This window comes from Cyprinodon tularosa, unplaced genomic scaffold (assembly GCF_016077235.1).
Source record: "Cyprinodon tularosa strain WSP-4 unplaced genomic scaffold, ASM1607723v1 ctg582, whole genome shotgun sequence".
NCBI classification, from domain to species: Eukaryota; Metazoa; Chordata; class Actinopteri; order Cyprinodontiformes; family Cyprinodontidae; genus Cyprinodon; species Cyprinodon tularosa.
The window spans coordinates 302,417-327,286 of NW_024039321.1; the positions used below are offsets into that span (position 1 = coordinate 302,417).

A 24,870-nucleotide genomic window follows, 5' to 3' on the forward strand; every position below is an offset into this window, starting at 1 on the left:
GTTTGAATTTTCACTGGCATGTTATGTTTGGGGCTGCTAAGTGGCACAGTGGGTAGCACTGCTGCCTTGCAGCAAGAAGGTTCTGGGTTCGATTCCTGGCCCGGGGTCTTTCTGCATGGAGTCTGCATGCTCTCCCTGAGCATGCGTGGGTTCTCTCCGGGTACTCCGGGTTCCTCCCAGGTTGATTGGCTTCTCTAAATTGTCCTTAGGTGAGTGTGTGCATGAATGGTTGTGTGTCTCTGTGTTGCCCTGCGATGGACTGGCGACCTGTCCAGGGTGTACCCCGCCTCTTGCCCATTGACTGCCCTCGCGACCCCACTTGGGACAAGCGTGTAAAGAAAATGGATGGATGTTATGTTTGAAAAAAGTGCAAGCCAATATAATTGACAAAGACTCCTGGATAAGTGTCAGAACATCTTGAGTAAAACAGTGAAAGAATGGATGGCTCTGATTTAAGCCTGTATTGTATTTGGTCAGAGTCAGGATTGTAGATTTTAATTTATGTCAAACAATTCATATTCTGAAGCCAAAGTAATTTCTTAATGCTTGCGGGCCAAGCTGACTTGTTAAATGTACCAACCAAAAGAGGACACCACCATAAAAGAACGGAGACCAACCGCTTGAGAAACAGAACAATTACTTTCTAATATTGTATTAGAGGTTTTTTTATTCACTGTACTGTATAAGCTGAGATGGTATTTCATTGTTCCCCTACTTAAACTATGCTGGAAAAAATGGACAATCTGACTTTTCAGAAATGCGAATCCTTTTGCATTGCATATGAACTGCTGGAGAGTTCATATTTCCTGGAGAGTCACTTACTGTCAAAATGCTGCAAATATGGAAACGTGTATCAGTACGTAACATGTATAGGTAATTTGCAACCCATGTGTGTTGCCCTTTAGTGGTAAGAATTATGTTTAAAATCAGAGATAGGATTTGAAAGCCTTTCTGCTTTTAGGTATCTCAAAACTTTGAATTATTAAAGAATTATTTGAGTTTTTTTTCAGCTCTAATTTCCTCCTTACATCTAACCTACATAGTAAGCGTAACCCATTAGACCCAACAGTTATTAGATGCAGGCTGCTGTCTGTGCACAGTTCAATCATAAATCGTATGGGCTGTGTTAAAAAAAGAATAGGCAATCAGACGATTAATTCAATTAAAATAGAGAAGCTAATGAGGTTGTTTCTATTTTATGATGAAGACAGCAGGTTTTGCAGATGCACATTTCTAATTTCTCTAAGATCTCACCAAAGTAAGTGCTTTACCGGCATGATTTTGAAAAAAAAAAAAAAACTGCTTCAATATATATATAAAAAGGTATTTGGCGCCAAGCATATTAAGAAATCTAGAAAATGATGTCCTGTACAGCAACAATGATCTAAAATGAAGGTCAATTATTATGTCAGTCCTTGATTAAATAGAACATTTGTAGGCTTACATAAAACATTATGTTTCTAAAGCAAACAATGTAAATTCTGAGAAACTCAAAATTGATTAAACTATCCTGGGATGGAATACCTGTTCACTAATACCAGAAATAGGTTCTCTGCATTCGACCCAGTTTTCAGAATTAAAATAAAAAATTAGCCCAAATTTACAGAAAGGGGAACCTGTTGCATTTTTCAGGTTTTACATAAGATCCTCCCTCCTCACTATTCGCAAAAACACGTCTGATAAAATGTTTACTTCTTCTTTGATTCAGAAAGAAAAGGGCTGAATTTAAAACGTAGAGAAATAAGCTGCAGTTTGAATTCTGAGCTTTTTCAAACATACTGCTGTTATTTATATCACATCTATAAATGCTCACTAATGTACTATCGTTATAGACAGTGGAAAAATAAGTATAAAAAAATCAGATCTGCATAGGGACGAGAGGGGCCAAGAAGCATCAGGCAAACACCTAAAGAGGAAAGTGATTTAGTTTAAATTTAAAGAATAAAAATATATAAATTTTACTATTTGTCAGATGTTAAAATCTCGTTTGACCTTTCTTTTGTTAGGTCCAGACAAATTAATTAGGAAAAGATTGTGATTTATGTTTATAAAGAAAGGGGTTTGCTTGTGCTATTAATGATAACCTGTGAATCTGAATTCTTTCAAAAGCTCATACTTGTAATAAATACTCTTAAAAGCAACTAACCTGAAAATGTAAACTACACATAAATGTCTGTCACTATCCGATCCGTCCTGTACATGCGTGAGCAGAATAACTCCGGGGTAGGCCATACTTTGTATTTCTTACTTTTTTTTATTCTTTTGTCTTTTTCTGGGCAGGGGGTTCCTTTTGAATATTTTCGTATTTGTGTAGTATTGCATATTCTAAAAAACGAAAAAAAAAAACATTACTGTGACTGCTCTGAGCATGTCAGATGATGTAACGCAGTACAATGGAGAGAATTTAAAACGTATCCATTTCTTCCAGAAAAGTCTTCAATATTTTCTATACAATGAAGTTTAGCATTCTTAAATGTTTTAAATATATAAATAAGTATTATCAGTACCGTTATTACGTACTGAAAATACTTATACTTATTTACGAACTGAAAATCCGATCTTCATAGGGACGAGTGGAGCCAACTAGCATCAGGTAAACACCTAAAAGAGGAAAGTGATTCAGTTTAAATGGAATATGAGCAACATTCTCTTAAGACAGAGCTGTTTTCTTCCTAGTTGTGGCTAGTAACATTAGCAAAGCATTCAAAAATGTTAAAGATGCGGGTATAGAATAGTTTATGGGTGTCGGTTCAAAATAAAAAAGCATTTATGAGTATTTATTACTTGTGTGCCCTTTGGACAGACTTCTGACAACCTTTGGGTGTATAACTTGATTTCCTGCTGTTTAGAGGATAACTGAATATGCAATCTATACCTCCTTTATCATGGAAAATGAAGAATAAAATCAGCTCACTGCACCTAGTTAAGTTTCAGAGACTTTTACAAAAAAGAATATATGTAATGAGAGAAACTAGTAAAAAAAACAACCTCATTCTCACATTTACATATGTATGTCTGATGGAAAACAAAGTTTGTTTTTTCCAAATAAACCAAATAAAATGTTGTTAGCGTTTTAGTTTTCTTGCCAGCTGGATTTAAAATATGGGGGTAGCTCTTTCTAAATGTGGGCTCTTTTCATCCAGCATGTTTATCGACTTGTTGGGGGACCCTCCTTGCAGTTTGACTTGTTTCTTTCCAATGTGGCTGATTTCCTACTGTTTTCTACATTTGTCTTCTCTTGTAAAGGCAATATGGTATCATAGCTTCATATTGTTGTGTTCCAATAATAACTGCGGGGGGGCTCCATACTCTCAAGGAAAAGTTGTGTAAATGTGATGTAACTGTATCCACATTATATGGCTCCACAAATCCATCCTTTAGCGGTTTTTGTTCCTGTGCTCTGAACCTTGGATTGTTTCTCCTTTTGTTTGATTGTGAAAACTCACCGCTAGGCTCGCTCAGTACTTAGAGACACAATCCACTTTAAACAGTCAAAAACTAAGCTAAATCTTGGCCATTTTTCCCTTGTTTCTTCATCCCTAAGAGATAATGCATTTGTTTGCAGAGAGATGTGAAGAAGTGGTGAAGGAGAGCAATATGGTGAATGGGAATTCCTTGATTCACGCAGTGATCTGCCGTGATCGCCATAAACCATCCTGACTGATGAACTTGGAGGTTTCCTGAAACGTCTGAAACAGCTGTTGATTGTGATTGTTCATTGGAGATGTCCTGTGCTTTAATGACTTCATTGTGGAAGGTAGACTACTTCTTTCTCTGGTTTTAAGATTTTTCTCTTGACCATTTCACTCTAGTTTTACTATAGACTGTCAGTTCTGGGGAATCTGCTGTTCTATCCCTGGACCATCTTTGATACAAGTCCTCCACATCTTCTATTCCCTTTTATTTGGGTTGAAGGTCAAGAAGCCCGGAAGAAAGTAAGGAAAAAGGTGAAAGAAAGAAAGCAAGAAAGACTAAGTGGAGAAGGAGGCAAGACGGAAAGCCACCTCTTCTCGTTTGTAACATTCTTTTCATGGATGAGACTGCGTCCCATTGGAAGATGAAAGCAGTCTGGTCTTTTCTCTCCCTGACTCTCGCCGCTGTAAGATGGTCCCACTGTTGCTGCTGCTGCTCACCCCATCTGCTGTGTGCTGCCGTTCTACTCGATCCGATCCACTTTCAAAAGGCTGGGAGTTCTGATGGGAAGGAGTACTGGGTAGATGGGAGAGTTGACCATTCTTCTCATCTGACAGGCAAGAAAAAAGATTTTAGAGAGGAATGATATTTAAAATAACCCTATATACAAGAGTCTATTAGATAACCTAACAAAAATATTCCTACTCCTTGATCTCACCGATCTTTAGTCAATTTATGGCAGTACATTTCAAGCTTTAATGTTGGTTGGACCAAATTTAAGTTTTAATGTAATTATAGTTCCGAAAAAATTATGTTAGTCTACTGCATAATAATAAAGTAAAAGATTAAACATCCTTTTTCTTATTTCTACAAATAGGATCTGAGATGAGAGAATTACATTTGTATCAATCCTTTCACTCTGATACCAGTTGATAAAATCCAGTGCAGGCAATAGCTTTTACACCTCTTTAAGTAAGTTAGGTCTACCAGGATCTGAAATAAGTACTGGCTCTGATGCACCTGACCTAGTGGTTCCTAGAATTTCTAAGAAGAATGGGAGGCAGATCTTTTAGTTATAAGGCTCCTCTCCTGTGGAACCAACTGCAAATGTTAGTCCATGAGGCAGATACCCTGGCTGGCTTAAAGCGTTGCTTTTTGCTATATTATATTGCTTATGCTGCTATAGACTTAGGCTGCTGGAGGACATAGGGACACGGACATTTACCTAATAGTCAACTTGTCGACAGGACAACTTAATTAAGTTGAGTCAACTCATATCTGGACAACTTGAAAGTTGACTCACTCCAGTGTGTGAGTCTGGTCTCTTATTGGCTCACTCTATGGGCTTAGCACAGCCCATATCCTACCCTGTATGTTACTGTAACCAATAATCATTTCATTTGCAAAAGCAAGGGGTGGTTAGAGAGCAGTGTCTCCCCATCTCTCCACACGCCGCACACTTACCCCAACTTAATGTAACGAAGTCATAGAACTAGGCATCAACACTACTTTAACTTATAATGTATACCAGTCCACCAGGAAAAGCACATCTTGTTTATGCCATAATAGGGATCCCTTTGATTATTCTGCTTCGTTCGACTTCTGTTCTACCATTTAGCATTATTTGTTAGATAAACCACTTTTTGTTCTCTGATTTTTCTCAACATAGCAGTTTCATCTTGCCCGTTCCTGTTGTGACTCCATCCTAGAGAGAAATATCAGTGGTGCAGCTGCCATTTGACAGCTTCATCATAGATGATAGAGTTGGGCCTGTTTTTCAGTGTTTAGTCCTGTTTTTCCTAGACAAAGCTATGGGCTCACAGCTTTCACTGAGACTAACTGGATCTGCTGTCTTTCATGTGCTTCTATATTCCTTTTTCTATGTCTGCTTCTGCCTCCTTGAACTCCAGTCAGCCTCGGCAGATGGCCATTCACACTGAGCCTGGTTGTCCTGGTGGTTTCTTCCTGTTAAAAAAGGGTCTTTCCTCTCCACTGTTGCTGCATGCATGCCCTGTGAGGATTTATGTACAGACAATGAGCAAATGCAAACAATCCCTGCAGTTGGCATATCTGGATGAATCAGTTTCTTTTCCAGTTTTAGCTGCCTGACTTAAATGGGAGCAGAGTTTTTCCTCAGAAGGTCCCAGCCAGATGTCCAACATGGATCCCACTGACGTGACACCACTTGATTTTGGTTATAACATGGTTCATGGGTGATAAATACTTTTAAGGACAGATCCAGACAAAGATGAACTTCGTATCTTTTTGGTAAATGGCTTAAAAAAATTATGTTCACATAAGTGGAAACATAGCACCACTGTGGACACTGTTGTACATATGTAAGGCCCTTTGGTGAAACCATGAAACTGCCCCAAATCACACCTAAACCGTTGATAAAAAGGCGGGGCACTATTTAGAAAGCTCATTGTTTAAAATCAGCTTTTTATTTGAAAATTGTTTCACTCCGGGACCCGTTTTTATTTAAATTTTTCATTATTATTTATAGTCTCCGCTTAATCTGTTTAGATCTAATTTTAATCTTATCCTGTAAATAGGACCTCTACGTATATCTTTCAAGTTCTGGAGAAGGATATTCTTTTTCCAGGTAGATCATCAAAATAAGTGGTCCCCCTAATTGTAAATAATTCTGGTGATATGTTTACATAGGGCCGTCATACGTGCTTATCCCCAGCTAGCTATCTTTCCGGAGGCGAGTCTGACATAGTGGAAAAATTGCAAATCTTCTACTGGAAAGTAAGTTTTCGGGTAATAGGCGTTCCCTCTCAGGAGCAGGTACAGGGTTGAGCCAGTACATTTTTTTTTAAAGTATACCTTTAAGTTTGGTACTCACCAGCCAGAGCCTGCACAGAAGGCTGATCATGAGTGCTGAGAAGCTGGGCTTGGATCGTTTCTACGACTCTCTTAAATCTACGACTTGGACCTAAGGAAAGAAAAATAATTAATGGTTAGTTATCAAGTTTTTCCTGGTAGTTTCTTATTTACTGTCTTTCCTGGTGATGTGATATTAGATACTTTACAAAAAGACAAGTGACTAACGAATAAAAGGCTTCTTCTACACCTGCAGGTAGAGTCTGTGACCAATAGGAGGCAGTAAAAACAACGTTTAGGCATATTTTTGGTGTCCCATGTTATAGGATCTGTTGTCCCCTCATTATTGTCTTATTGTCTAATCCCTATTTTTCAAAGTGTGTCTGAATCTTTTTAATATTGAAATTCAGATAGTAAATGATAATCATCTTTTAACATGTAATAGCATTAATACAAATTGATTAAAAAGGAAACTTAATTTGTGGCAGTGCACTGTTGTTGCACCGTTGTTTGTCCTGTTTGTCTCTGTGACTGGTGACCTGTCCAGGGTGTACCCTGCCTCTCGCCCATTGACAGCTGGAGATAGGCACCAGCACCCCTCGCATACCCAGCAGGGATAATCATGATGGAAAATGGATGGATGGAAACTTCAATCACATACATGGAAGAAATTTTATTTCATTCCACTAAATGTATCTTCTGCCTTTTGTTTGTCAGATAGAGGTTTTCTGTAGCATGCCATATTGAACACTGACGTTACAGTGCATATGATGCAACCTCATATTTGTACCATATTTAATAGTTAGCATTTCAGAAATGAGAAATGGTGACAGGTTTCTGACACGGAATTAAAAACTTGTGTGAACTCCTTCTAAACTCAAGCTTCTGACAAAAATCAAATGCAAAGTTAATGTTCTGTTTTTACTTTAAAGCTGTAGTGGAGGATGTTCTTTTTCCGGGTGTATCATCAAAATAAGTGGTCCTCCTAATTGCCAATCATTCTGGTGATACATTTACGCAAGCCCATCCTACGTGTTAGTTCCCATAGGTAGCTATCGTCTTATGCACATCCGCACTTTCAGGCTATATTAGTGGTGAGCTACGGTTTCAGCCAGTCATTTAAGCTTGCCTTTCTCATCGCAGTTCATTGAGAATGGCCAGGGTCGTAAGAGAAAAAGTGTCAACGAAGTGTATGAGAAGAAATAAAAGGCATCAGAACAGAGAAACAAGACCAGAGTGTTTTTGGGTACACTGAAAGCACAGGTCAGGATTCCCACCGAAACCTCGGTTGCAAAGTTTCTACCCAACAGGTGAAGTTTGGCTATTTGGAAAAATCCATTTCACATCACATCACTGCTGGTAAAACTTATGTACCTCTATACTGTAATTTTCCAGGGAAGACAAGTTTATTTATTTTGTAATTTGCATCATTAGTAGTTATACGCACGATGCTGAAGAAAGCACAACAGTACCATGCATGTGATAGCAGCTTTCAATGGAGCGCTCCATTGAAACTTAAAGGTTCTCTTTTCTGTTCCTATGTTCAATAAAAGTACATTTTAAGATAATTTGTGGCAAGAATATTATACTTTAAAGCGTCACTATACTGATTTAATGCGTCATAAAAAAATTTTCCGAAGTTGAGAGGACTGCGGCAACCAGCGGATCTCTGAGGCTAACAGCAGCCAGGGCTAACTGCAGCCCGTCTCCAGCGGCCCTCTCTCGGCATAGTCGTGCTTGAAGGACCGCTGGCTCTGATGACGATTTTTGACTCAGCTTTGAAATCAGTTTTGGAAGGATTACACTTGGGGTTTGCGTTGAAACGTGAGCAGTAGGAGGCTCTACGCTAATTCATTTTTAAGAAGGACATATTCGCCATTTTATCGACAGGCTGTTTGTTTACCCTCCCCCCCCCAGCTTTCTGTCGCGCTTACTACATCACGGTCAGTTGCTCTAACTGGTCAGAGCGTTGGCCATTAGGCACAGACAGCGGTTTGAAAAACAACGGGTTGTTCTCATCAACAATCTCCTGATGTCATTGGGGTCATACTAAATAACACCTCTCATTTCATTCAATGCAAAGAAAGTTAGCCTGAAAAACGTAACTAAAAATATTTAAATAGCTCAGTCAAAGGTCACGTGAAACAAATAAGTTTTTAATCTCAAATTAGTGAAACTAGGTTTTCACTGCCGAGGGTCATAAAAAATGTTCCCTTAAGATCCTCTGTCATTTTCAAAGAACCTCAGTTAGAAAGGCGAACTTCAATGACTGTTTGAAACCATAACTTACCACAAATATAATCACGGTGTGGCTGTGGATCAAGTCCCAGTGCTGTAGCTGGTGTTTGTGACAACGCGCTATTATCCAAGTCGTCTTGAAAACATTATTTTTCGAAATGTTGGCTACATATCACTTGTTTTTTTCTCTGGCCAGAAGTTCGATGGCAAATCCTCCCTCTTCAAGTTTTTTTGGTCACTTTTAGCCGACGTATTCCAACATCCAACTGCCATGTTCGTGGGCATTGTCAGTTTAACTATAGCTCTGGTGAATTTCAATGGTGAAGTCCTCTGGAAATCTTCGATAATTGTTGTTGTTTGCAGATGTGTCTAGTAGTTCCCATTGATTTTGCTTGTAAAGCGGGAAGAATGGCGCTAGGCTTACCGCACCGTGACGTCACTGCCAGAAGATGGCAGGAGTGAGGTGTTACTATATTTGGGCAGAAATGGCCGCTCCCGGACTCAGTGATCTCAATGAAAATTATTATTTATATTTTTATAATGATTAATGGTAAATTTATATGTATTAGTTTTAGGTATGAATAATGATCCATTGATCATTCCTTGCTGACCGGAGATTTCCTTTAAATTGGGTTTTGTGTAACATTTGTTAACATTGTGCTATTTCTATGATGTACATGGAGGAAGAAAAAGCAATATCTTTAAGAATGAGTCAAAAAAATATCAACAGACTTTAAGTCAAAATAATCGTCATGGACATCCGGCTTGGAAAAACGTTATCGGTTGATATCTAGTAACAAATGGAGCATTTCAAACAATTTCTGGAAAAATAATTCACAAAAATAGAAATAAACAGCATAGAAATGAAATTAGTGATTTGTTGATCATGGACTAGGAAACTAAAATCATTAGAGATTTCTTTACAAAAGATTTTGAATAAATTTTTTTTACTGAAAGTCGAGCTAACACCAAAGTTACAACATCTCTGGCAGATCTAGGTTTACTAAATGGCCATGGGTGTAACCAGATGAATGAAATCATCAGTTCAGATGAACATAAACTTCCTCAGAAGCACACAAAACATAACTTCAATGAAACGGCTCCTGCAGAGGTCCATTAATAAAAGGAAAGCGTCTGAGAATATCTCCAGCAGAGATCACAGGAGGAGATCATGGAAACACTCCAGGTTCCATGAAACCTCAGTGGAAAAAGAGCAATAGTCAATGAAGTTTACAGCTGCATCACAGGATATTAGCAGCCAGCATATCAGCAGCTTGGAATATTGAAAGCATGATGAGGTGTGTGTCTGTTCACAGATGATAACAGAGGTGCTTGATCCTTTTTTAGGATAAAGACCTTTATTTTACCCAGCTATATTAGAAATACGCTCCAGTACACTGCAAAAACGAGCTAGAAATAAGTACAAATTTCTTAAATTAAGTGTATTCACCCTTAATTTGAGTATGTAAATTAGGTAATTTGCCAATGGAATGAGTAATTTTACTCTTAAAATAAGATAATTAGATAATATGCACTTGAAATAAGACAATTTAATTGTGTTTTATTATTTTAAGTGTAAATTGTCTTGTTCCATTGGCAAAATGTCTCTTTTATCTACTCAATTCAAGAACAAATGCACTTATTTTAAGAAAAAAAATTACTTATCCAGATTTCGATTTTTTTGCAGTGTAGGAGAAAAATATCATCCATGTCTGTATAGCAGCACATTATTCATAGAACGCCTGATAACTTACAATTTTTTTTACTTTACACATTAAAATTTAATGTTTTAGAGAGATTTTACAAAGACAAATTGGGACATAATTACGGAAGCGTATTGCATTCACCAAAGAAAAAGAAATCAGACAGCTTATCTCGTGATTTTGAGATCTTTTCTCATAATTACGAGATTTTATCTATATATTTTTTTATTATTGCTTGAGCCAGTAATAAAGCATCTCTCAGAAAACTGGTCTTCATGATTACTTCTTAAAAATATCTGCATCTGTTCCACTGAACAGTTAGTTCTCTGTTCCCAGGTCTGTCCTGATACGCGTTGGAGTTCCGCTCCTGTTTTCCACTTCATCAATAAAGTATCCTGCTATAACCCTGGGATTACCACTTGTGGAGAAAGCATGCACCCATATGACCATATGCGAAAATCCGTCAGCATCTCCATTATAACAAATTCTGTATGTTTTTTTTTTTTTCTGAAGGTCCTCAGACTCAGTTACGTATGGTTTTAGTTTTTCATATGAATCGACATGCTGCATGAAGTTTTTAAACGATTCTGAAGCCTTAGCAGTACTCTGAGGACTGCTGAGACTGGATCTAGGATTTTGAGAAGTTATCGGCGGACAGACACCACCAAGCCAGCTGGAATGCATCTCAGATGCATTCATTTCTAACCATAAAGCATCCCATGCTGGTTTAATTCCTCCTGCTGGAACAGTGCAATTTCTAGCAGGTAAGAGTAAAGTGGGCTTTTTTGTCTTAAAAATTCTAAGGATTCACTGCGCAATGCTGAAAACAAAAACTAATTCCATCCACATTGAGGAAACTCTCAGTGTCATATACCTAAAAGAAAATAAAAGCATATTAAATTTGACAACCCGCTCATTGTTCATGTTTCATGTAGCGTAGCTCAGCATTGACTGTCCCTCCTGATCTCCTAAATATGACATAATATCTCATAATTATGACAACTAATTTCACAATTCAGGGGTCTTCAACGTTTTCCAGGCCAAGGACCCCCAAACTGATGTCGAGATGGAGCGGGGACCCCCTAATTATATGAAATTGTGTTATATCAAACTGGTCCAATAGTCACTCTATTACAGATGGGGTAATTTAACGAAATTAATTTCTCCCTGGGATTATTTAAGTATTTCTGATTCTGATTACTGGGATTTTATGGTTTAACAGAGCAGCAGGCTTTATGCTGCCCTGCAAGGCTTTAAACCTTGTTTGAATGGAGACAAAGCCATTCTCAAGCACAGATCAAGGTGCTCATTTTGAGGCTGGATCCATTTTTATTTTTAATTATGTTCATGATGGAGAATCAGCAGCAGGCTGAGTCAAACATACTCAAAATATGCCGGGTCATCTTTGAGCACACCATTTCACTTTTCTTTCTACCAGTTCACAGTTTCTTTCAGCAGTCGGGTCGAGAGCAAGCAGGAGGGTCCGGATCCGGACCCTGGTCCACTAATCTCTGACCTCTGGTCTATTGCATGAAATTACAGTAACATAGTGGGAACTCTGGCTGCAAAACAAAAAAATAGAAAGAATTTATATATAAAAAAATATTGGGATATAAATACTTTTGCAAACAGTGCATTACTTCAGTGTCTCTTGGTTATATAGAATAAATTCCATTAGTAGCACACTGGTTCTTAAAAGGAAAACCTCAGAAGGTTTCTCGGGGTAAATCTTTCAAAAGCACCATTCCTCTTGGATTTAAAGAGATAAACTCTTGTTCCTTCAGCGATCCACTACTAAATGAAATTAAGAGGTCGTCAATAATAACAGGTCTGAACAGGGCCTTCCTCTTTCAGCTGCTTACCTGCTAGTAGTGTGAAGGTGACGCTGTAGATGCCCATCTCTCTTCGTCCTTCTCTTTCTGCTCGTTCCCTCTCACGTTCCCTTCCTCCCTCAGAAAAAGCGATATCCACCTGCAAAATAAGGGGAAAACAACCTGAGCTTTATTCATAAATTTGAGATTACAAAGTTTCAAAATCTACATTTGACCAGTTTTTTTTTTTTTTTTTTTTGTTCACTGGCTGAAAAGAAAGTGTCAGAAAAATATTACCTGGAACTTGACAGGTTTCTGGAAGACAGAGGGGCCACTGGAGGACTTGTATTCGGCCCGGAAACTATTCTGAGACACGACGCTATGGCTGAGGGAGGGGATCTGGGGAAGTGACAGAGAGTCTTAAATCAGTGCCTCTAGAGAGAGCAAAGGTAAAGACTAAAGCAATGCTCCAAGCTGAGGCCTGGCTGCACTCACAGAAAGAAAGGCATGAACGATGTCTGCCTTGATGGAGCTGAGCGGCTTGTCTCTGATCAGCACAAAGATCTGCTCCTCCTTTTCAAGACTGATGAAGTTACCAAACCACGACCTCTTCGCCAGCCTAGAAACACGTAGAAAAACACCATTACAACCATGTCCTTTAAAAATGTACAACCCATTTAAAAGGATCTATGCAAATTAAACTACTAAATACACCATTTTATTTGTTGTACAATCTGGAAACCATAATAGTAAAATAAAAAACATGAAGAAAAACGAGGAATAGGCATCTTTAGAAAAGAAAACATATACATGAAAAGTGGAAGGTAGTCTAGAAGGGGGCCATGGCAACCCCTGGCCAATCAATGTCCACTTCTATGGCCACTCAAACAGCTGATTTATTGTTCCTAATGAGACATACTTTACAAACTCCAAAAGAAGCAGTTCATTTCTAAAACAGAGGGTGGCAGCAGTAATACTCTCAAATGGAGTGTTAAAACTAACTTGATTTTCAGTTGCTAGTATATTGACAATATACTTCCCACCCACTGCTAGGTTTTGTACTTTATGGGGACGAAGAGAACGTTTTGTGTGTCTGTGACTCATTCAATGTGTATATTGTGCAAAACTACAACCAATTTAGACAAAATTCATGTATAAATAGGTGTGTAGATTCATTAGTCTGTCTTTATTGATTTATTTGTTAAATATGGAGGTTTTGATCAGTTGACTCTAAACTGGTTTTGGTGACCATCAATTTTTGGTCACCCCTGGATGCACATTAGTCTCTGCTTGGCTACCTCTATGAAAAAATTCTGTCTCCGCCACTGCAGGTAGTATCCACATAAAGTCACACATAGAGTCCTGCCTCCAGGTTTTCAGCTTGTAGCAGCAAGAAAATTAAATCAGCAAGTATGGAGAAAAATCAGCATAGATATACAAACGTTATATTAAAACGAGTATCATTCATCACTACTGGGAGTAACAGTAATTTTAAGCAACAATCTAACAGCAATGAGCCCAATGTAATTAATTAATAAAGCTTCAATCGTCACGAGAGTTTACCTTACAGCTGTTAAAGAACTATGCTGCTGAGTATCTAAAGTCAGTCGTGTATCATTTTGCTATCATTAGCCGTTGCTCAGATGGATGCAACAAAACAGATTCACATCAGCTAATCAGCTATAAGGTAAAATATACAATCAGCTCCAGCTTGCATGCTTGGTGTGGGGGATTGCTGTAGAGACAAAATCTGTCTGGATAATCCAATTAAACTGTCTATATTGAAATGAAAAGTGCTGTAAATTGGAGCTATATGAATAAACTGATATAAAAATTTTAAATAAAACAACATCACAAATTATTCAAAGGCTCTGATTTCCATAAAGGATATTAACTAAATGTTTACTGTAATAATTCTGTCATTTTGTAATATTCTATATTTCTCTGTTGTTAAATAGCCTGCTGTGCCTTTGAAAATGTTGCTTCCATGCCACCATAGTAGAGTATTTCTCTATACTGTAGTGAGCTTGAAAGTTTCATATCATGATGGCAGCCACTGAAACAGTCATGATAGAAGTACAAGATAATGTTGCTAAAAATGTAAAAGCTGCCAATTAATATCAACAAGCAATGTTATTATTAGACTGTCTGTATGATTAATTAAGGGTTAAAAAAGTGAAATTATATTTTCAATGGGGCTGAAAAAAATTATTCAGATTAATCGTGATTAATCGATTTTTGAAATAATTGTCAACTAATTTAGTCAACGATTAATCGTTAACTGGAGTGTACAGTCTACACTACAAAAAAAAAATTATTTTGCATTTTGTTAGGACTCCAGTCTGTGAGGTCTGTGTTATTGTTTCTTTGTCTTCCTTCCTCCACCAGGCGGCGCCTGGTTCTGATTCTCCTCCTCACACACCTGCGAGGGGTTACCTCATCAACAGAGTGTTCTTTAGCTGCTGACTGCCACTACCTCGACGCCAGAGTGTTTGCCAGTTTTGGGTACTCTAGCCAAGCTGAGTTTTGCTGAGTCAAACTGAGTTTTTGTCAACCTGAGTCTTAACATTGTTTTTTGTCTTTGGCTCTCGGCAGGAAGTCATCCTGCAAACTGGATTTTTTGGACCTTCTCTCCCTGGAAGGATCAACTGAGCTTCAAACTGAGCTGAGGATACAAACCGGAGGTTTGGATCCACTTTTCCCCGAGGAAACGTTTGAGCTTCACACTGAGCAAGGGATTCATTTGCACAACGTTCCGTTCAACTATCGCAGGAAATCTGAGTGGCAGTCAGTGTCTCCGTTCTTCTACAAACAACCGCATTCTGGGTAAATCCTGTCCGCCCTCCACCGAATGAGACATCTAAGATTAAAAAAATTTTTTTCGTCGCTCTGCTCTATCCAGAACTTCACAAGTGGAAAAGCTTTAGTGTTACCTGGGTTAATTCTGTAAAAAAGCTTTAAAGGAACTTTTTGCTTATTATTTATTAATTAATAAAAAAAATAATCCACAGATTAATTGATTAGCGAACTAAACATTAGTTGCAGCCCTAATTATCTATAAACTTTGCAATCTCAAATAAGGGAATTATAAAAAAAAAAAATCTGTGTTCTAATTGTTTCAACAACAAAAAGAATAAAACTGTTCACAGCTGAGAAAAACTATGCTTATAAAAATATGTTAATCCAACATGTGTCCTTACTCTGGACTGGATTCTGGAGTCAAACTGGACATATCCTCTGATGTAGGAACTACAAAACAGGCAGAGAGAGACAGGATGAGGTTAGAGAAGATAAGGCTCATACAGTAATTCTTGATGACAGACTCTAATTTAATTGCTCTAATTACAGCTTATCACAGCAGCAGCATTACTCAACACAGCTGCGGGCTGAAGACCGAGATTCTTCTCTGGCAGGAAGCGTTTGGACTAGAGATTCTTTAGACTCAACTGCTAATCTGAAGCTCACCCTGATGGATTTGAAATGGTGTCAGCTTTTAGCTGGTGCACAGATTTTCTTCAGAACCTCGCTCACCTTGCAGTTTGCGTCGATGGAAGCGTGGAGAGCCCAGCAGGTTGTTTTTAAAGGAGTTAAGCCTCGTCCTCCAGTGGGTGGAGCTCGAGGCGGCCAGATTGCCACTCCCTCCCGGACTGGAGGGCGGAGTCAGTGACAGCGAGGCGCCACCCGCTCCGTCCACTCTGGAGGAAGAGGACGAAGAGGAGGAGGAGGTAGGGGTGGTGGAGGAAGGGTGTTGGATTTGGTGCACGGGCGTGCCGAGTGGGGTGGGTAGAGGCGAGCCCTGCGGTGTGACCTGTGACACAGGGGAAGGGGTGGCAGATGAGTTAGAGGACGAGTGGACGTTCTTGGACCTGAAGATGGAAGGGGAGGGGAAGTTGAAGAACCGTGGGGAGGGGATAGGGGACGGGGACGGGGAAGGAGAGCGTGGTGTTTTCAGAGGAAGGGACTTCATGGAGTGGAGCTGGGGCCGGTCAGTGGGACCCTTGGAGGGTAAGGTCTGGGTTTTTGGGTCAGGCGATGGACGGGTGGGCCGAGGAGTTGTGGCACTTCCTGCTCCGGGGTCTTTGGAGGAAGAAGAGGTGGAGGTGACTTCTGACTGGCTAAAGGTGAAAACTGGACTCTGATAGACAGAAAAAGATGCGAAAAAAGGAGGGAAAGGGATGTGGGCAGATGAGACAGGAAGCAATGGTCATGAAATATGATTCAGGGACAGAAAATATCAACCAGACTTGATTAGATGCACATAATGGAATGGATCTGCACACTCTTTTTCTGCACTCCAATCATGTAAGACCCCTTTCATCCATTTAGAGACATGAACGGCATGATACGTCTGAAATGAAAATGTGATAGGGAGCTGGAAAATGACCAGGACAAACAGACTGAGAAGCATTACTAAGGCAAAGGTCACAGAAAATTTTTTCTAGACAACAAATCCGACATTTATATAGTAACGCTGAAGGTAAAAACATGAAAGGTATAGTTATTAATACATTCATTAATACATTTTTACCATTCAAACATTAAACCATTATTATAGTTCAAGCTCAAACCCAAATAACTGCCGTCCCTCAGTAAGGTCTAGAAGCACAAGATCTATATCCAGCCATTCAGCAAAGATACTACATGGCTGAACATCTTATTTTGGTATTTGACTAATTAGATAAGCCCTTGAATGATATATTACCTACTGTAAATTAATTAAAAAAAATTTATCAAGTCAAGAAAAAAAGTTTAAAAGCTAATTGAAAAGCTAAAAAGGAAGTTAAAAAGATAATAAGCCTAGTTAATATTTATATTTAGGTTTATGAACTAAAAAATGTAAGTGCCTGTATCAGCATTAATGCCTCTGAGCTTATGTTGTACCAAAAAAGAAAAAAATGTGTTTCTTTCACTCTCAGTCTTTTTCAATTAATTTCATATAGAAGCACTTTTGTTATTTTTCTTAATATATTTGGGCAAGTTGGCGTTTCTTGTTATTACATTGACATACATTTTTGCCATCAAAATATCCATATTTTTTTATTTTACAAAGGTAATAAGGTGTCCTGGATTCCAATAACACTATTGGTTGAAATTTAGATTTTCAAAGTATTTCGCTAGGTGCCCTATAAAGGTTAATACAGAGGAAACTAACTGATTGTGGGTCGTGCTTTATCAACTGCGTGGGTGTTACCATTTAAAATGATCTGCCACTGATACGTTCGGCCTTTCAGGACCCAACCACCTTATCCCCCAGGAAAGGCTTCACAGCTGGCGACTGATAGAAACAGTGCAAGTTGCTGAGGAGATGTTAAGTCAGTCAATCAGCTTTCTTCAAACTGGGCTAAAACACTGTGCTCCTGGACAGGGATGTCCTGATACTACGTTTTCAGTTCCAATATGATAATGATATTTAAGTATTGACCGATACCGATATTGACTCGATATCAGCACACATCATACATACGTTTATAACTCATTTTGTAGTGTGGCATATTAGAAAAGGCTTTATGTTTTGCTGGTATAGGACTAATATCCCATATCCGTATTGAACTGGGACTTGTCTTCCATTTGTTGATTGTGTCGTAAATATTATAGAAACCCAATAAAGTAGTGCTAAACATCTTTACTGTAATATGTTGTAAACGGCTGCATGTGCTCTCTTCATCCTCTGAGCTCGTCTGCCTGGCTGTGTGTTTCCTGGATAGGGCCGCCTTTTACAGTTGCCTTTTGTATCTCTGCTTCTGTCTACTTGAACCCCAGTCAACCTCAGCAGATGGCCGCTCACACTAAGCCTGGTTCAACTGGAGGTTTCTTCCTGTTAAAATTGAGTTTTTTCTCTCCACTGTTGCTACTAGCATGCTTATTGTGAGGGATTGTCTTCAAGTCAATGAGTCATTGCAATCAACTGGTTTTCCTTAGAAGGAAAACTTTGAATCAATTTGACAGTATGATCTGGTTGAATTGGCAAGTGATTTGAGATGACGTGTTGGCGAATTAGCGCTATATAAATAAACTGAATTGAATTAATGCACCATTACATTAAATGTATTTATGGCTTTTTAGACTGCAACAAATTAACAAAACTGGTAACGGTTGGATCCCTTAGTTAGAAACTGTGAAGCTCTTTGAAGATGTAAAGTAAATTTTAACATTGATCAGGAGAGCAGAGTAATTTAAAGTTCTTACCCTGGGACTGCTGAGAGGACTAGAGGACAGACCTGTGGACGCCCCGCTGACTGAACGAGACCTTTAGAAAATGTAAGTCAGAGTGAGTGACGTAAGAAGCTCTTTACATGAAACAACTAAAACCTGTTCTGTGGGCTGTAGTACGCCCAAGGTTCTGTTCCGATCGAAGTGATGAGGAGAAGTAAGTTGGTACCTCTGGCTGTGAGCGTTGGTGTCCAGAGCCCTGCGAGGCGGGGTAGGAGATCCTTGATCTGTGACACTAAGGACCTCCAAGCTCTTTCTCTCCGGACGACAACGACTGTGACGCGTCAACATCGGGGAATCCACACGCTTCCTGGGTGGGTCTTGGACAACAATACCAACAACACAGAAATGGAATTAGAATTTTCTGATTTGGTATATTTATTCAAAGTAGGGATACACAGAGGAATGTCAAGGTTCTCAAAAACTTTGACTACTTGATATGTTGGATGGAATCTCAAGGAGTTTGTATTTTATTGATCTGTGACTGCATCAAAAGTACCCGCAAACATGTCCCCCTAACCGCTTAAGCCAAGCGGCCAAGCTGACACCAGCTGATGTTTATCTATTTATAGACACTGGCCAAAACACAGTCACATGGTGTTTCATCCACACCCCTTTCAAATGGGGCTTTAAAATTTTTTAAAATATTTTTTTCACAAATACTTTTTGTTTTACAGCTGTGTAAACAAATAACAGGAGATTTAAAATTCCATCTGAAATGTGTGTGACTCTGCGGTGGTAATGCAGTAGTGGTATTCATTTTTAGCCCCACCCCCTAGGCTGGCATCGGTGGAAACTAAAGGCTCAGACCTTTCCAAGGAGGAGTTGAAGGTAAATGTGTGAACATTTCAGGTTACACAAGCTATCTATCTGGAAGACTCTTTAGCCCAGCACTGTTAGGAATCCAGTGTGTGTGGGCTGTGTTTGTGTTTTCCCCCTCCATCACCAGGTGGCGCCCTATTCTCATTGGTCCTCCCACACACCTGCAGCTGGTTGTGCTCATTACTGAGGACTCTTAAGCGGTGGACTGCCACTACCTTGTCGCCAGAGTGTTTGCCAGTTGAGTCAAACTGAGTCTGTCTCTCTGAGTTCTAACCTTGTTTTTGTCTTTGCCTTTTCGGCAGGAAGTCATCCTGCAAACTGGATTTTTGGCCTTCTCCCCCTGGAAGGATTGTTTTGAGCTTTACACTGAGCAGGGGATTAATCTCCACACGACCCGTTCAACTTCTTCTGGAAATCTAAGTAGCAGTCCGCTGCATAGCTCCTCAAGGAACCAACCAAACCAAAAACCTGTCCACCCTCCAACGAGCCCCCCAATCTCTGGATAAACCCACACCGACTGGATTCTGAGAAGAGAACCTTTTTCTGCTAACGTGAGTCCCATTCATCCCTGATTTTTGCAAGACGTTGTTCAAAATTCCCACGGACCTTGAATTTACCTCTGAACTTCCCTTCTCACTTCCAGTTCCGGTTCACCAGCTCTCTGAGTTACCCTGGATCACCCTATTGAATATTTCAATAAGCCTGTTAAACTTTTACTCTGGTTCTCTGAGTGGTTTCCTGCATTTGGGTTAGATTTCTTAAAAACATCATGACAAGCAGTGCTTAAGCCATGCTCAGGATAATGCCAACATGTTTCCACCTACTGGTAAAGCATATTTATTACAGCCTGTATTACATGTATTACATCCTCTCTGTTATATCTATAACAGTGGCAGGCAGTCAGACCACCTTCGCCCCCCTTAAGTGCAGACCAACCTGGACGCCGGCCTTGACGCGAGAGGCCCGGCCCTGGTGCTGTCCTTCTTCTCATTCAGTATTATGAATCAATACACTTAGCTGTCATGATGTGACCATCATGAACATTTTGTTGAGGACACAGGTCAGGATGGACATATAGGACATAGTCAGAAATGAAAAGCAATAGTATGAAAAAAAGTGTGCTCAGAGGACTCCCTTCAAAGACTCTTCCTCCTCCCGAACGCATAGTGTTTCCTAACCGATCACAACTGGACTAAAGGAGAACTTCTCTTACCAAGGTCATTTCTAGGAGGCAGGTCCTCATCTTCATAGCTTGGGTATCGCTCTTTTCTATCCAGAAGAAGGTAGTAAATCATTTTCTCCTGGTTCTCCCTTCAAACAGAGGAAGCAAAACAAGAACCGATTGGTGGGATTGCACCCATATAGAAAGAAAAAATTGATGGCTGATTTTCATTTACCTAAAGCCCCATGGTTGTATTTCTAGATCCAATAAATGGGTTTAATGTTTGTTGTCTTTTATGTTTAGCTCTTAAATGATAATATTAATGTAGAACTTGGGACTTCCAACCTTCTCAGAGCACAAGAGCTCTGCTCTAACCCGCTAGGCCAACACTCCCCCAAACCAAAAGCTAACCAAAAGTTAGCATTAGTAACCTTTTGTCAACATCAGCTAATATTTACCATTGCTAACCATGGTGCACCATTTACTGGTCCGTAGAAGTTAAACATGCTACAGTTACTACACAATAAATAATAAAAGCATGCATGATTGGTGCTGATATCGTATCGGGTCAATAGTGATACCCCTCATACTCAAAGCTGCAGTTATCTTAGGGTATCAGAAATGAAAAAAGTGATGTTGGGACACCCTTAACAGCAAGATTCACAGCCTACAGAGATTTTCAGCTTTCAGAATAAAATTAAAATTTACATCCAAAACAGGAAACATTAAAGGATGGAGAGACAAGAGGGTGTTTGTACAAACATCTGTACAAACAAAGTTAGAAAAAAGGATAAAATAAGGGCTTTTTCTCAACCTACAGGTTTGTATCCTAGATTAGACAATGCAGTAAACCAGAACGGAGAAGCTGAGGGGGTTTCCTGTACTCACTCCTCACTTGTAAGGTCCTGTGTGAGTTTGACTCGGTCTCTAAAGCAGCCTAAAGAGTACATGCTTTCCAGGACATCTGGGTCCAGCTCTGAGAGTGACAGGATCCTCTTCACACACACCCGGCGAGGAGGAGGCTGCTCCGGGTAGGGCTCGTTACGACCCCCCCTGGAAGGAATAAGGCAACAACAGAACGTTTAAAAAAAGAATGGCCTGTATGTTTTAATGATAGCAAAGAAGAACATACAAAAAATTCAATCTAAGTAAGCCCGTTTTTTCTGGAAATAAGTGTATTTTTCCTTAGGCAGATAGGACAATGTGCAGGTACAAAATAATATACATTTAAAGAAAGAAAGAAATTACTTAATTATTTAAAATGGATAATGTCTAATTAATTTATTTTAAGGGAATTAATGGTTATTTCATTGTTAAATCCTCATATTTAGCTGCCTAAATAATAAGCAAGTACAAATATTTTCAGAAAGTCTGACTGATTTTAAGACAATGAAAATAAAGACGATAAAATTCAAATGGTTTACATACATTATTACCTTTGATTAATGAAACCCTGATTAAAAGCCAGTGGTTCCCAGACTTTTCTTAATTACCCCCCATCATCTGCTCACATTGAGTGCTTCAAAAATCCTAACTTAATTATCACAATTGTCAAAGACGCTGCTTTGGACTAACCTGACTCCTCCAGATGGATTTGCTCCGCATATCCATCTGGAAACCTTCCGTTGAAGTAATTTTGGGAAGGGGCGAAAATACTGGTTAGCTGATTGTCCTATGTTGGTGATAGACGGGCCAAATAAACCAATCAGATCAACGAAGCATATCACGTTCTAACAGAGCAACGACGAAAACACAACCACAAGCCAGGCTACTCTTGCCGAAACCAGTCGGGAGAAGAGCAAAAACATCTTTTCCTCAGAGAAAAGCCTCCAGAGCAGTGTTTTGCTCTTCTTTCAGTGAAGAAATACTCTGTAATTACGATAAAACTTGCTCGATAGCCACGCTAACGCTAGTTTCATCGGCTGAAGCCGCCATGTTCTTTAGACTGAACTGTCGCTCTTCTCGTTGCGTCACACCTCAACCTGCCTCAAAGCCAACGCTGATTGGACGTTCGTTTGGTGAACGGGTCCAAATTTTCTTTGACGGAGAGTCTCTAGACTGATTTGCGAGTGTAACATGGAAAGCTCACGAGATCAGGATGGTCTCACGAGGCTAGCTTTGGACACCTTTTTCCTCTAAAGTGAAAATGGTTGAATCCATGTTTGTTCCATTTTCACCATATCACCATGGTTAGCTGCTCTTCTCTCCTCAAGGACTTATGAAGAGAGAAGTGTTAGCCTTCAATTAAACATGGTTTAGTTAGTCAGTCTTTTTTAAAGATTAAAACAGACAAGCCTAAAACCTGAAACCAACCAAACCCCAAAGTCGGGGTCATAATCCTTTGATCTCATGGAGCAGCAGTGTCTCGGGAAACCTCTTAAACCTGCAGGACAGCGGCCCTGGAAGACCGACTTTGGGGATGCCTGCTCTACAGACATAAGACATTAAAAATGGTAATAAGAAAAGCATATTTAATTTTTTAAAGACATTAAAACATCACTTAGAAATAGACCAGACTGAAGACATTGGTTGGTGATACTGTTTTTATTACTATTATAATATTTCTGTTTTGCTTTTTAAATGTTTGTATTTGAACCTAGTTTGGGTCCTGAGACCATTCTTTGTTCTTAAGGATCCTTTAAAATGAAGTGATTGAAATAAAGGAGGAAAAACAGAAAAGCAATAACAATGTACTCACAGATACCAGGTGTGTTTTTGTATTGCTTCAAGCTGTAAGAAAAAAAATTTATTAATGTTAGAATGCTGACAAAACCCATTGCTTTTAATGCACTGTAGATCAGTTCAGGTTCAGATGACATTAAACATAACATTAGTCAGCAAATTCCTCTTTCATAGCAGGTTCCCATGGATACATTGGCCTGGCTATCAGCTAACAGTAGTCTGTTCCTCCTTTTAAGTTTGCATGACCTTCCACACCAGAAAAGTTTTTTCTGCCGCTGTCCTACATCCCCTCGTACTTTAGACACTCTGCAGTAGAACTACACACTGTGGAAACCATGGCATCAGTGCTGCACAGCATATCTGTTGGTTGGAGTGATGGAGCATCTGCTTTGTCTGTAGGTCGAGAGAAAGAATGCATTTGCCCATCAAAGATCCCTATTTCCTAACTGGTCCACAGCGTTTGCAGTGGGAATCGCTGAGAATCCAATGTGGCTTCTGTAGAAATGCAGCGCAACAGACAGAGGCGGAGAGACACCATCTGACCTGGTTTCAGGCTCCATTAATCAACGGCTCATCAGACCAACTCACAGCTTTGATTAAATCTGCGCTGCATGTGTAACCAGATGTTTGTCTCTCTGTTTTTTTATTTATTTAAAGGCTCCTGTGAAACACATGATTAAAACTGCTTCTTCCCCTTAAGCATGCATGAAGAATCAACCCAAGTGAAAATGTTATCCTTTAGTTTAAAATTTATGCTGCAGACAGAGTTCTGATGAAAATTACAGACAGAGAGATCATATTTCTCCTACTTGAGCTTCCCCTCAAATCCTTCCTGTTAAATCCAGAATAGAATTTAATATATATAAAATATATAAAGCCCTTAAAATAACAAAATTCAGAGATCTGATCATCCCTTATGTTCCTAGCAGAGCACTTTGCTCTCAATCTGCAGGTTTACTAGTGGTTCCTAGAATTTCTAAAAGTAGAAGAGGTGGCTGATCTTTTTGTTATTAGGCCCCTCTCCTGTTTAACCAAGAACAAGTTAATGTCCACGAGGCAGACACCCTGTCTACTTTTAAGGCAAGGCTTAAAACTTTCCTTTTTGAGCTTAAAGATAGTTAGAGTGGCTCAGGTTATCCTGAGCTATCTCTATGGTTACGCTACTATAAGCTTAGACTGCTGGAGAACATGAAGACCACTTCGCTCTCTGCATTATTCTTTATCTATTCTCCAATCCTCCATGATTTGTTTGTCTAACCCCAAACTTTATGTTATCTCTACTTTCTCTCTTCAAAGTGACTTCATCTTGTCTGGTTCTTTTTAGTTGTGACACCATCCTGGAATTAACAATAAGCTGGGCTTCTGCCATCAACAACAAGTCAACGTAATCAGCTAGTTTTCCTTATATAGAAAGGTTTTTACCAATCTGACTGTATGATCTGATTGAATTGCCTCTGTAAAGAGCCTTAAGATGAGATAAATTGAACTAAACTAAATTTTTCAAATCATCATGCAGAGAAAGCCGCATTGGAGGTTGGAAGTTCAGTTGTTTTCTCTTCTCTCCCTGCCTATTCTAGATTATTAAAATAAATTCCTTTCACACTTAAGGGGAAAAAGGAAAATGTCACTCTCATTAAAGTAAACATTGGGTCAATGAAAGTTCTTTTAATCTACAAATTCAAGCTATGTTCAACACAGTGATGGAACAGTTAACACCCACCATGAATCACAAATGGCTGGTTTCGAAGAAGTTGATAGTTCTTTCATTAATTAAGGTGAA

At 39.2% G+C, this 24,870-nt stretch overlaps 1 protein-coding gene across 5 annotated transcripts in view; it reads right to left on the reverse strand.

Moving 5' to 3' along the window:
* Positions 1-1,401: 1,401 nt before the first annotated feature.
* The window catches only part of LOC119797413 (serine/threonine-protein kinase BRSK2-like), a 49,014-nt gene continuing 25,545 nt past the window's right edge, over positions 1,402-24,870 (reverse strand). The window contains exons 9-20 of one of the 5 annotated variants that reach the window (XM_038306474.1): positions 23,107-23,138; positions 21,297-21,461; positions 20,460-20,557; positions 18,594-18,750; positions 18,401-18,461; positions 15,746-16,349; positions 15,415-15,463; positions 12,710-12,833; positions 12,512-12,613; positions 12,266-12,374; positions 6,485-6,574; positions 1,402-4,243 (exon numbers count right to left, since the gene is read on the reverse strand). In XM_038306474.1, the coding sequence (XP_038162402.1) occupies positions 4,029-4,243; positions 6,485-6,574; positions 12,266-12,374; positions 12,512-12,613; positions 12,710-12,833; positions 15,415-15,463; positions 15,746-16,349; positions 18,401-18,461; positions 18,594-18,750; positions 20,460-20,557; positions 21,297-21,461; positions 23,107-23,138 (1,806 nt within the window). In that variant the 3' untranslated portion in view covers positions 1,402-4,028. Of the gene's footprint in view, positions 4,244-6,484; positions 6,575-12,265; positions 12,375-12,511; positions 12,614-12,709; positions 12,834-15,414; positions 15,464-15,745; positions 16,350-18,400; positions 18,462-18,593; positions 18,754-20,459; positions 20,558-21,296; positions 21,462-23,106; positions 23,139-24,870 lie in introns of all 5 variants that reach the window. The other 4 variants (XM_038306475.1, XM_038306473.1, XM_038306476.1 and 1 more) reach the window with 4 other exon arrangements.